General features: G+C 35.3%; 1 protein-coding gene across 1 annotated transcript in view; it reads left to right on the top strand.

Annotated features, from left to right (window-relative positions):
- Nucleotides 1-13,333, top strand: part of Slh (sec1 family domain containing Slh) — a 349,840-nt gene that overhangs the window by 60,326 nt on the left and 276,181 nt on the right. The window contains exon 6 of the mRNA XM_090408533.1: nt 7,398-7,485. Coding sequence (XP_090264659.1) covers nt 7,398-7,485 — 88 coding nt within the window. The remainder of the gene's footprint in view (nt 1-7,397; nt 7,486-13,333) is intronic.

Below are 13,333 nucleotides of genomic sequence, written 5' to 3'. Positions count from 1 at the left end.
AAATCTTCCATTATTTGTTGATGATGCAAAGCTGGAAAGAGCCAGGATGACTTAAACTGGCAGTATGGACAAAGGTAATTAGCTAGTGGTTTAACAAGACCAAGTGTAAGGTTGTGCACTTTGGGATGAAGAGATCACAAGCTGTGCACTGTATTGATAGAACTGAAGTGGAGGAAATTGATGAGGCCAGGGATTTGAGAGTTATTTTGTACAGGGAGTTGAAATTTAGAGAACATACTGCAAAGGTGGCCAAAACTGCACATCGAATTATGTGACTAACACACTGATAAGCCGGTGGGGGATAAGAAGGTTATTATTCCCTCTCCTCTTGTCCAGTTGCCTTTTATAAGGCAACTGGACTACCATGTGCATATCTGGTTGCCTAGATTCTACAGAGGTGAAGGGGTAGCATAAAGGATCTCCAGAGGTAAATGACTAAGATTGTGGCAGGCCTATGAAATGCTTCTTATGAGAATAGATTGATGGTCTGTGAACTTCAAAAACTAGCTGTTAGGCAAATAAGAGAGAACATAGTAGAAACATTTAAGTTATTGAAGGGCTTTCTTGGATTGACAATGAAGTTTTTTTACAATATATTGCAGGAAGGGAGAGACCAAGGGGTTTTCTACAGGAATGAATGGGTAGCATAAAGGATTTCCAGAGGTCACTCTTAGAAATTGTATTAGAGCCTGGTAAGTACAGGTTATAGAACTAGTTTTTGCTTGTAGGGTGGTGAATTGATGGAATTGGTTGCTAGAGTTGAATAGTGTTTTGTTAGTGAATGAGTTCAGAGAGAGAGACAGAGGTAGGATAGGAATTGTGTGAATGGTAGTGCATCTCCCACAATGAGTCTTTGACTCTATGGATATGCCCAAGAAATAAAGATGATGATGATTTTCATGCCAAATTTGTTACAGTAGTTTTTCCATTTAGTTAAGGAATCCTGCAGGATATACAGGATTTATTTAGGAGTATAACATCTGCATAAAGTTAGAACTGAGATTGACATGTCTATTTTGATATCAGGTTTTATGATTCTTTCCTTCATAATGTGATTCATATAGATGGTAAATAACACTGGGAATAATTGCACCCTCATTTATACCTGATGTTACATTAAACCATCTTCCTGCATCTCCTTCCATTCTCACCACTGACTTACAACATAGACTACATATTGATTGCTATAATGTCCCATTTATATCATATAACTGTAGTGTTTTGACCATTTTTTTTTAATGATTAAATTCACAGTTAATCAGTACAGAAACTATTTTATCAGTCAAAGTAAATTACAGACTTCATGACAGTTTAATTTATAAAAAGCCAAGCTATATTCTTTTATCACCTACTAATTTTGATCTAAAATGTTAGTGAGGAAAAGAGGCCCTTTGAAATTTGCCTTGTATACATTTACAATCATTCTTATATATTATAAATCTATAGGGTTTTCATATTTAATGGAAATATAAGTTTATTCGACCTTCTTTAGGAATGACTTAGAAATAAAAATGTACAAAATTACTCTTGATAAAACACTGGCAATAAGAGCATGGAATGGACCTTGGTACATAGCTATGAATTCATGGCAATTATCAATCTAAAAAAGCAACAATTTATGTAGTTACCAGATGAAAATCAGAAGTTACATATGATTTCTATAAAGGAAGCAAATTTTAGATCACTTTTATATGACCAAATATGAAATATGTACAAAAAAGCCTAAGGAATCAAGGACTATTCTAGTCCTGACTAGAGCAACTTTTTGCCTTTTCCCCTGTTACTTTGGCTTCAGTAGAGTTTATTCTCCTAGAGTTAACTTCAAAACTCATAAAACTGACCAGAGAACACATGTGAGTATATGCAAATACATCTGGTTGCATCGTCATGCATGCAGCAGAAGATGCAACTAGATGTATTTGCATGTTCTCACATGTGAGTAGATGCACATGAATGCTAACTGTCCATATCTTTTAAGGAATGTAGAAAACCAACCAGGAATTCTGACTTATTGTCCACTCAATACCTTCTTATACACCACAAGAAGGTGAGATACCTATATGGATACCAAACAAATGACGATGGCCTAGCAATTTGGAATTCAGCCAACCCAATTGTATTCTACTGGCTAATCAAAAATAATGATGGTATGAGATGAAATACCATGCTAGCTGGAGAATAGTTTTAAATAAGAATTAAACTGAATGAAATTTATTATGAATATAACAATCTCATTTAGTTTAAATCTTATTTTTAGCCAAAGCTGGAAAGCTTTGCTTCTTCCAGTTCACATCTATGTAAGAAAGATTTAAAAGGAATAGATTAATTTTCATTAGCAGTGGAGATTATGGCATTGTGAGACAATGTCTTAGAGAGATAATCTGATTTTGCACTGCTGGTCACCTTTCTTGCCTGATCATTTTACTTTTCATGAATTAGCCGGTCACCTTTCAGCTTATATATCCTCCACAGCACTTTTTTTTTTTTTTTTTTGCAACTCATGCTATAAGCTGAGTGGAAACCTCCACATAGCCTTTAAAGGAATGCGGAGAACTGACCAGGGCTTCTGACCTAATGTCCAATCCTCACCTTCTCGTGGTGCACCCTGTTGGGTATCTACCGATACTGAATAACGAACCAGATGGGCTGGCAATTTGGGATTTAGCCAACCACATTGTATTCTTATTGGATTAAACCAATATACAAAATGATGGTATAACATGACAAAATTTCATGCCCGCGGGGGCGTCACCCGGTTAAATAAGGCCCCCGTTGTTTTCGCCAAGGAACCGGGGCAAACAGCGAAAAGTCAGCTACTGGAACAAATCTGAAAACACACCCCATCTCATCTTCACCAGAGTTAAAGATTGGTACTATCAACATAAGAAGCCTGAATGGCAAAGAAATGGAGCTAGCTGAGGAATTAGATAAGTACCAGATCGACATAATAGGGATGACTGAAACAAAAAAAGACAAAAACTGGTGAGATCTTTCTGAGCAATAAATACAAAATGTTATATTCAGACAATGACAATCAAGGAAAAGAAGAAGTAGCCATAGTATTCAACACAAAATATGAGGCTCATCTTGAATGGCATGCAGTGTCATGTAGAGTGATGTGGGCAAATATCAGAATGGGGAATTGGACAATGAGATTTATTTGTGCCTGTGGTCCCACAAAAGGCTCTACTAAGGTAGAAGTGGAGGAATTTTTGATGCTTTAGAGAAAGCAACTGACACAATGAAAAAGGAAAAGTTTGTCCTTGTTGGGGATCTAAATCGCAGAGTAGGAAATCATCGTCAGACATACAAAAATATTTTGGGAAAATTTGGAGAAAAGAGCAAAGCTAATAATAATGGCAAATACCTGTTGGATTTCTGCTCAGAACATGGACTGGTTATTACTATCACCATGTTCCAACATAAAAATGTGCACAAATTCACATGGAGAGAAGAAGCAAGGAATAAGAAAAGTCTCATTGATTATATTATTGTTGATAGTGATGTTTTCTCCCTGGTGCAGGACACCAGAGTGTACAGAGGATTTGAAATTGGAAGCAATCACTATTTAGTCTTGAGCAGGATAAAATTGAATTTCATATTGAAAAGAAAGACATGTAAGAAAGTTTTAAAGCAGATAAAAGTTGAGCAGCTCTCAGATGTGAACTGTAGACTAAAATACACAAAGATTATTGAAGAAAAAATGAAAGAATTTTAGAACATGAACCAAACCTTGGAGATTCAGTGGCAAACTTTGAAGAAAACCCTGATTGATTCAGCCAGAGAGGCATGTGGTGAGGTTGTCTGCAAGGATAGAAAAATCAGAACTCCATGGTGGACACAGGAAGTTAAAGAGGCAGTGAAGGAAAAGAAGAAAGCATATCAAAAGTTCCTGTCAAATAAGTCAGCTTGTGCTCTTAAAGAATACAGAGACAAATGTAAGAATGCTAAACACTGTGTAAAACTAGCTAAACAAAAGTATTGAGAGGACTTTGACAAGAACATAGAAAATAAATATCAAGATGGTGGTAAGATATTCTGGAGGTTGTTGAAAAAGCTTAGAAATAGAGGAAAGAGTGCTGTAAAAGGAATTAGAGATGATAAAAGTGACATGAAACCAGGAAAAAAAGATATCCTTGAAGTTTGGAGTAATTACTTCAAAAAATTGCTAAATGAAACAAGCAGTTGATAGCACAGTGGTAAAAACCACTGTGCTATCACTGCTTGTTTCATTTACATATCCATAATTGAAGTAGAAAAAGCCATCAAAGGCTTGAAATGTGGAAAGGCAGCAGGAGTAGATATTTGACCAGAAATGCTGAAGAATGGTGGTATAAAAGTTACAGTGGCTGCACTGCATATTTCAGAAGTCCTGGACAGAGGGGCGAATTCCTGATGATTGGAGTAGAGCTCTAATAGTACCCATATATAAAAAGGGAAATAAAACTGAATGTGAGAATTATAGAGGTGCTGAGTGTTCCCGGGCAAGATTTATGCCAGTATACTTGAGAAACGGTTGAGAAGAATTGTGGAAGAAAAGCTTGGTGAAGAACATGCTGGATTCAGTTCAAATAGAGGCTGTCAGGATCAGATCTTCACTTTATGACAAATAGTTGAGAAAGCATGGGAATATCACAAAGATCTGTATTTAAGTTTTGTCAATCTGGAAAAGGCATACGACAAGGTGCCAAGAGAAAATCTATTCACTACACTACAGTTATATGGTTTCAATGGGGCATTATATCAAGCAATACTTAGTCTTTATTTGAGTTGCAAGTCAGCAGTTAGAATTGAAGGAAGTACAGGAAGATGGTTTAATGTTAAATCTGGTGTGAGACAAGGATGTACATTATCCCCTCTGTTATTCATTATCTATATGGATCACATTATGAAGGAAAGTGGTATTAAACTTGATATCAAAATTGGCGGTGTTAATGTCATCTCTTTGCTTTATGCAGACGATGTTATACTTCTGAATAAATCTGCTACAAGTCTGCAAGATTCCCTGACTAAATTGAATAACTTGTAATGGATATGGTATGAAGGTCAGAAAATGTCAACTGAATTGTGAACGGATAACCTGTGGAACAAGTATAACATTTTAGCTACTTAGGCACGATTTTTAATGAAGATGGTAATTTAAATATAGAAATTGACAACAGAATCAACAAAGCTGGTATGATAGGAAGTCAGTTCTCTCTTATTCCATATGAATAAATTCATATGGAATAAGAGAGAAATTAGTCGGAACCCTAAATTAGCTGTATACAAGACAGTGTTCAAACCAGTTTTAACTTATGGATCTGAGAGCTGGTTCAGAAGTAAAACACTTGACCAAAGACTAGAGACTGCAGATATGAGAGTCCTGAGAAAGATTAGAGGATTGAACAGATGGCATCAATGGCAATATCATATTAAAAATGAAGATATTAGGAAAGAACTTGATATTGTCAGCATCCAGGAATGCATTAGCAGAGCTAATCTCAGGTGGTATGGTCACTTAAATAGAATTTGCGAGGAAAGATTAGCAAAACAAGTGTTCTCTGCCAGGTTGGCAGGAAAACGACCCAGAGGAAGACCAAGATATAGGTGGATTGATACGTTACGATGTGCCTTAGATGATAGAAATATAAGATCTGATAATGATAATATTGGAGTCTTGATAAGTAATAGACTGATTTGGAAGAAAATTGTAGATAGGAAGTTAGTAATGATGTAAATTTTTCATGTAGTACTATCATATCCTGTACACCTCTTGAGGGTACATGGCAGGAATTTGATGATTATGATGCCTAATAATGCTTATCATCCATCTAACTTCTACCCTGCTGACCTTGAGTATATAGTATGATTATTTATAATTATAATAATGGAATTAGCTCACGTAAAATATTCTTTATTAGTAGAATTTTCACCTGAGTATCATAGGCATCATCAATACAAGTACAAAGGCTAATTAAACAATAACTGACATATTCACAAGGATGTCACCTAAGGAGCTAATGTAAGATAATTAAAAACCGTCTCTAACTTTTCTAAACTTGTTTAAAAAAATACTACATATGTGTATACAATTTCAAAAGTTAGGAAAGATTAGCTGATTTATAGAGTACTATCTCCCACAAAGGGGATAGACATAGACCATCGGATCTGTTTAAGTTAGGGGAGTGAAGTAATGTTTAACTTGTTCCTTTGTAAAGCCGTTCCAGAAAGAACCGACTTTTGTGAATGACTTTTATCTGGTGTTGATGGCATGCTCTGCAGGTCCAGACTGTTCAAGGTACTGAATATACGACTTGTGTTCTTCTAAACGGATCAGAGCAGATCTTTCTGTTTGTCTGAAATATGATAACCCACAAGAACAGGGAATCTGATAGACACCTGGATAGCTGAGATGTGGGAGCTTGCTTTGGAGACGTGAGGCATGTGGAGATTTTTCTGTTGGGTCGAAAGGTAATACAAATATTTAGTGGTTTTAACACTTTAGCTATGCATTCACTAATGCCTTGCACATAGGGGATAGGTATATGCGTTATTTCTTCTGTATTTGAAGAGGATGCAAACGACTACTCAATGCTCTTTTTATGAAGGAATTTTTATATCCATTGGATAAGAAAGAAGAATTAATATATTGCAATTCTTTCTGTAATAGTTCTTCTGAAGAACAAAAGAAATGGGATCGATGAACCAGTTTTTTATAGTACCTGCCTTTTGACTGGGATGGTGATGTGATTCAGTGTGGATGTAATGGCCTGTATGAGTCTCCTTCCTATAGACTGTGAATTGTAGGTTACCTTCTGGTTGGCAAAGAATTTAGAGATCTAATAATTCTAAATTGCTTATTTACTTCTATTTCTAGGGTGAACTTTATCCTTGTATGAAGTGCATTTATTTTTGAGAGAAACTGTTGTAATTCTTCAGAAGTGCCCTTCCATATGGCAAAAATGTCGTCCATATATCTGAACCAATGACAACAATAGACCAATGGTTAGGTCACCACCTAGAACCTAACCATTGGTCTGTCGTCTTAGTGATGAGAGATTTTTCGAGTTAGCAGGATGTAACTTTATTACAGGTGGGATTTCCCTCTTCCCCATATATATATATATATATATATATATATATATAACTAGTGGATGTGTCAGTATATATTCACTGCACTCTGGGTTTGAAATAATCCTGTCCTGGTTTAAGGATTTTCTGTATAAGGAATAGCTTCATGACTGAAAAAAAATTGTTTTTTTGGATACAGAGTCAGTTAGATTTACCACCCCATTTTATTTGTTATATATCAAAAAAAATTGCTTTAAAAAAATCATAAGTTGTCATGAAGTTACTTAATGCACATATTCTTATTGTTTTATGAAGTTAACCAGTGCTGTTTTAACTTAATTCAGGTGTTTGACCAGTATTTGAACTTTATCACACTAGAGGAAGATCTCTTTATTTTAAAGCATCAAGATAAAGATTCTATTTCTTACTACTGTAAGTTTTATTTGTTTTTTATTTAGTTATGTATTCAAGCTTTCAATAAGATGTAACTTTTCATAATTGCTGTATGAATGAAGAATTTTGAGAATGGCATTTTTTTTAATTTTTTTTTATTTTTTAAATTGTATCCCACACATAAAGATATAGTAAGCCTATAATATATTAGTACCATGGGTGAGCTAAGCATTTTTTCATTTTTTTATTAATTTTTATAATATATATATATAGACAGATATAGATATGTAGATTTTTTTTTTTTTTTTGGTTTTCCCTGTCTAGAAATCCTGCTTTATAGACCAAACATGCAAATTTTTTTCAACCCACTTTAGATCTCCAGTAAACAGCACACTCATCTCACATCTAATGATGAAATTCATCTACCACTTAAAAACAATCACATACATCCATACTCACATCAGAATTTGTATCTGCAGCCTATATCAAATGTATATGTTTAATATGTTGGCATTTCTATATTGAAATTATTAGTAGATTTAAGATTATTTTAATTTCCAGCTTTAGGCATTTACATTTTGCTATGTTGAATTTTAAAATGCATAATTTAAACATAGATCACAATAGTCAACCATATCAAAATACTAGGTTTAACTGCAACAGAGACAGAAATGTACTAATTTTTGTTTCTTTACTAATTACGTGTACTAATTGTTTTGTTAAAAAAATAACCTATGCTATTGAAATTCATTGATAAAATCATTGTCAATCTTCTTTTATTAGACATGTCCTGTACATAACCACTTCTTGATGGACTAATAGTTTAAAGAGAGGAAAATCACTAGGAGCAAATCCACTGGTTAACAGTACTAATACTGAGAGAGTGGACTGCTTATAAAACTGTAGCCACTCACTTATACATTTAGTAGTGTGTAGTCTAGCATTGTTAGATAAAATGATGATAGCCTCCAGCTGCAAATCATAACATTTGGATAAATGGCCAGTAATAATTGGTGTGGCAGTGTTACAATAGCATTTACATGCTATCGTAACACTTAACTGTGATCAGTTAAGAAACTAAAATTGTTTTTCATATTGGCACCACACGAGAGGTCACAAGACATATAATGCAATAGTGTCATATTTGCGGAAAGTGATTAAGGAGAAAGAAGTATCTATTAACAAGTTTGTTGAAAAGCTGGAGAATATATGAATTGGGAAAAACAGTATAGGGAAGACTGTTCAATAGAATAGTTAGATGGAATGAAGGAAGATGAGACAGATTGGACTTGTTTGGAGTTGGACTATGTATGAATGTTGACCAATGGCTGCTGTAGTTTTTATGTAACTAGAGCAAAGTGGAGGAATTGCCAGTTCAGCAAAGTGATGCCCATGAAAGTTGCTGTAAAAAGGTGTAATGCAGATTTGGTGCACCTATGAGAAATTGACTGCAGAATCTGTTGGGGGGGGGGTCACCTTTTAAGCAGATTATCCTCTTATATATATAGTTGAGAATTTTTAAAGAGGTTTTGAATGCACCATTTTAAGATGTTTATGGAAGCCACTAGTACAAAATTAACTTATTAAAAAAAAAAAAAAACGAAAGAAAAAAACCGATGATGCAACACCGTTAACTAAAACAATTGATGCTAAGACTGTAATTTTCCTGGCCTGGTTGGTTGAGTGTTTTACTGTATCCACTCTCCAGCCAGAAGGCTGCGGGTTTGAATCCCACCATGGACATGGATGTTTGTGATTGTCTATGAAAATACTAGTGGCGGTGGTGGTCAGTAGATGGCATTGGTGTAGATAATGCTGTTCACTGTAGTTGGTGGACTCATTGTGGGTGTCATGTAATAATAATAATAAAAAAGACTTGGATATTCTATCGAAAATTACATCATATTTTAACAAATCAACCAATGACTTTCTGTTGTTGTAGTATGCATGAGAGCAGGGTATGAGTTTCTCTTCAGTAAATTTATATATAATAGCCAAGATAATTACAGATTTAGAACTGCCTTTATAATAATAATAAAGTAAATGGGGAATTCAACTGAAGTTAGTAATTCGAGGGCTGAAAATGATGCAACTTAAGATTCCATTCCTTCAGCATTAGTTGAGTTATCAATGAATGAAAAACTTCATTGCAATAAAAGAAAAAAAAAAATTCAGCCCAAAAACAGAAATGCACTAGAAACTTAACACAAGTCATTAGAAAAAAAAAAGACTTTTGATATGTCTAATGACCAATAACTGTTGAATCGTTTGGAGCATTTTCCATTGCTTTATTAATTTGTACAAAAATTAGGTCATATTTAGGTGCCCACAGCCTAGATAAGTTTTTTCCTTGTGCTCATCTCGTCAATAGGAGTTCAGTGGACTCCCACTGACACGGCCTCAATAAAGATCAAAACCGGTCTGGGTAGTGGCCCTTCCCTTAATGTATAGCATTATACATGTCTGCAAGGAGATGTGCTTTGCATTATGGGAGGTACTAAGACAAGAAGTGATGAGAGCTTGGTCCACCTTTACCATAAGTTGCCTCAGTCCTAAAGATACTTCAGGCGCAAACTTTGTTTGCTTACACTTGGATAAAGGATTAATTAAATTTATTTATACTGTCTTACTCCAGTGGTATCTATCCCACAGCCTGGAAATTGTCCTATATTCAACCCATTCTCAAGAAGGGCAACAAGTCACTTCCGTTCAACTACCCTCCCCATCTCACTCACCTCAGTCCTGTCCAAAGTAAGGGAAAAAATCATCAATCCCAACTCCTACACTACCTTGAAGCTACTTGTCTAATAAACGACTGCCAGTATAGATTTTGCCACTGCCGATCAACAGGTGTTCACATATATCACCCACTTCTGGACAAATGCCATAGAGAACTTTGGTGAATCTCAAGCAGTTGCACTTGATATCTCCAAGGCATTTGACTGGGTCTGGCTCAAGGGCTTACTAAGCAAGCTGCCATCTTTTGGTCTATCTCAAGACCTCTGTATTTGGATTGCCAGCTTTCTGTCTGGATGCACACTATGTGTGGTTGTGGATGGTTCCTTATCCTCTCACCGTTCAACTAATGCTGGGATTCCACAAGGTTCTGTCCTCTCACTAACCCTCTTCCTACTTCCTCCCAATACACAGTTTTGCAGACGACAGCACATTGCACTCTTCCCTTTCTTATGATAAACCTTACTCCACACAACTCACCTCGACCTACAGAACATCAACCACCACTGCCTTCAAATCTCCAAGCCATCCTTCAATGGGGTTCAGATAACTTAGTCAATTTCAATGCTAATCAGACCCAGTACTATCTTCTTATTTCTCGTGAAAAAAAAAGCATTTTCTCCCAGTATTATTTTTGACAACACCCAAATTTCCAGACAATTTGAGATTTCTCTTCTTGGAATTACCCTGACATCAAGCCTCTCTTGGCATAAACACATCATAACCATTGCATCCTCAGCTTCTAAAAACTAGGATTTCTCTTTTGCTCAAGACGTTACTTCACCCCTGAACAGCTGTTAACCTTATACAATTCACAAATCTGCCCAACCATCGGCTACTGTTCTCACGTATGAGGTGAGGCCCCCACAAGCTTCCTCAAAATGCTCGACTCAATACAGAGGACTTATTAATGACCCATCTCTTACCAACTTACTCTCCCCACTTTCACACAAACAATCAGTCTTTGTACTATGTGTATTTTACAAATATTTCCATGGAAAATGTTCATCGGAAATAGCATCAATAATTCCCCCACTTAGTACTAAGCTCATTGGAACACGTTCAGCTGCTGCTCAACATCCCTTCACAGTGCACATTGAAACCCACAGAACAAGTTTGTTCTCCTCCTCCTTCATCTCTGCTCCACACGGGGAAGACTGTTCCACAGCACAGCAGTGCAACTGCTGTGCTGTGGAACAGTCTTCCCCTTGTGTTCCCCAGGGAATACGATATACAGTCGTTCAAATCAAATGTGAACAAATACATTCTTTCCCAACCCACCACCCATACATGGTACTAAATGATCGTACTGTAGGTTGATCAACCGACCTCTCATGTATGGGCTCAACATAAAAAATAAATAAATAAATAAAAATTATAAATTGTTCATATGCTGCATTGCCAGTTAGAGATATATTCAAAATAAATTGAGTACTTTCAAATTCTTTCTTTTCAGTTTGTACAGTGGTCAACTTTTATTGTAAAGAATTTATAGAGACAAAAACACATGTTGGAGTAATTACTTTACTTATAATTATGAAAATAACACTTGGTGTTTTGACCTCTGATATCAAGGTATCATCAGCAAAACATGCATAATGTACAGGATACAAGCTGCATGACACTATACAAAAGTAAGACAAATCTTGATGCTTTGTTAATCATTTACCCTAGTCTAACTTCTGGTGAAAAAATAAATAAATAAAAAATTATATGCAAATATAAATTAATTACCATAATAAAATAAATTTCTTATACATATAATAAGTATAATAATATACAAGTTATTATTTTATATATACACATATATAATATAAAGTTTTTATAGTGAAACTACATTAAACACATCTCTACAGTACTTGTATATTAAAGTTTTCTTGTATTGGGTTTCTGCCATCATGTTCTGGATGTTATATAGGTTGCAGGTGGGTCCTCCAGAATTCTTGGAATTACTAATACATCATTCTTGTTGAGATTCAGATGATGTTTCATCATCTCACAAGCTCTTTGAACTTTCTTCCAAACCAGGTTTGGTGTTGTGTAGAGACTTGGTGCCTTTCCAGTTGATTCTGTGATGTTTGAAGTGCATTGTCTAACAGGCCTGTTTTACCATAGTGGAGGAATTTAATGTAGTGTTTGTGTTCACTTTTTTTTTATTGGAATGGTGCAACTGGTTTCCCCTATATAGGGTAGGTTGCAGGTGCACTGAATTTGTAAACACCTGTGTGGACAAAAAGTAGGGAAGGGAATCTTTGCATGAGCTGAGTATACCTTTTAATTTTTGCAGGAGGTTTAAAGGTTGCCTTAATGTTGTATTTATGTAGTGTTCTATTTTTTCTGATATTCCCCTAATGTATGTATGGCTATGACATTCTTGTAATTTTTTTGCTTTTATTGGATTGTAGGATTTTAGTTAATCAATTGGTATGTGTTGTGGTTGATACCAGTTGGTTCATTTTTTCAAGGTATGCTGTCCGATCAAGAATGACGGTAGCATTGCCTTTATCCACCTTGGAAATAACAATATTTTGGTTATTTCTTAGAGATTTAAGGGCTAATTTTTCAGCTCTGGTTAAATTGAAACTTAGTTGTTTATTAGAATTTAGTGTATTGGATGTTTCCATCCATATTTTATTGACTATATTGGAGAAAACTGCAGCAAACGGACACACACAAAAATTCATACCACCATCCAATACAAAAAACGTGGGGTCATTAGCACCCTCAAGTATAGAGCCCTAACAATTTGTTCCAGTGACTAGATGCAGATAACGAAATATGAAATTATTAGCCAAATGTTTATAAAAATGTCTACAACAAAAAAAACAGTTCACATGTTCCTCCACAATAATACTATTAAAAACAAAAAAAGATTACAAGAATGCCATAGCCATACTACATTATTGGAATATCAAAAAAAAAAAAAAAAATAGAACACTACATAAATACAACAGTAAGGCAATCTTCAAACTTCCTGCAAAATTGGAAAGTATACTCAGCACATGTAAAGATCCCCTTCCCTACTTTGCCCACACAGGGGGTTTTACAAAATTCAATGCACCTGCAACCTACTGTGCATAGGGGAAACAGGGCACACCATTCCAATAAGAAAAGACAAACATGACATTAAATTCCTCCACTATAGTAAAAC

The sequence above is a fragment of the Typopeltis vanoorti genome, chromosome 18, assembly GCF_054136105.1.
Source record: "Typopeltis vanoorti isolate ZY-2024b chromosome 18, IOZ_Tvanoo_1.0, whole genome shotgun sequence".
Lineage (NCBI taxonomy): Eukaryota > Metazoa > Arthropoda > Arachnida > Uropygi > Thelyphonidae > Typopeltis > Typopeltis vanoorti.
Note: the sequence above shows the minus strand (reverse complement) of the source record. Positions and strands in the feature narration are given on the sequence as shown.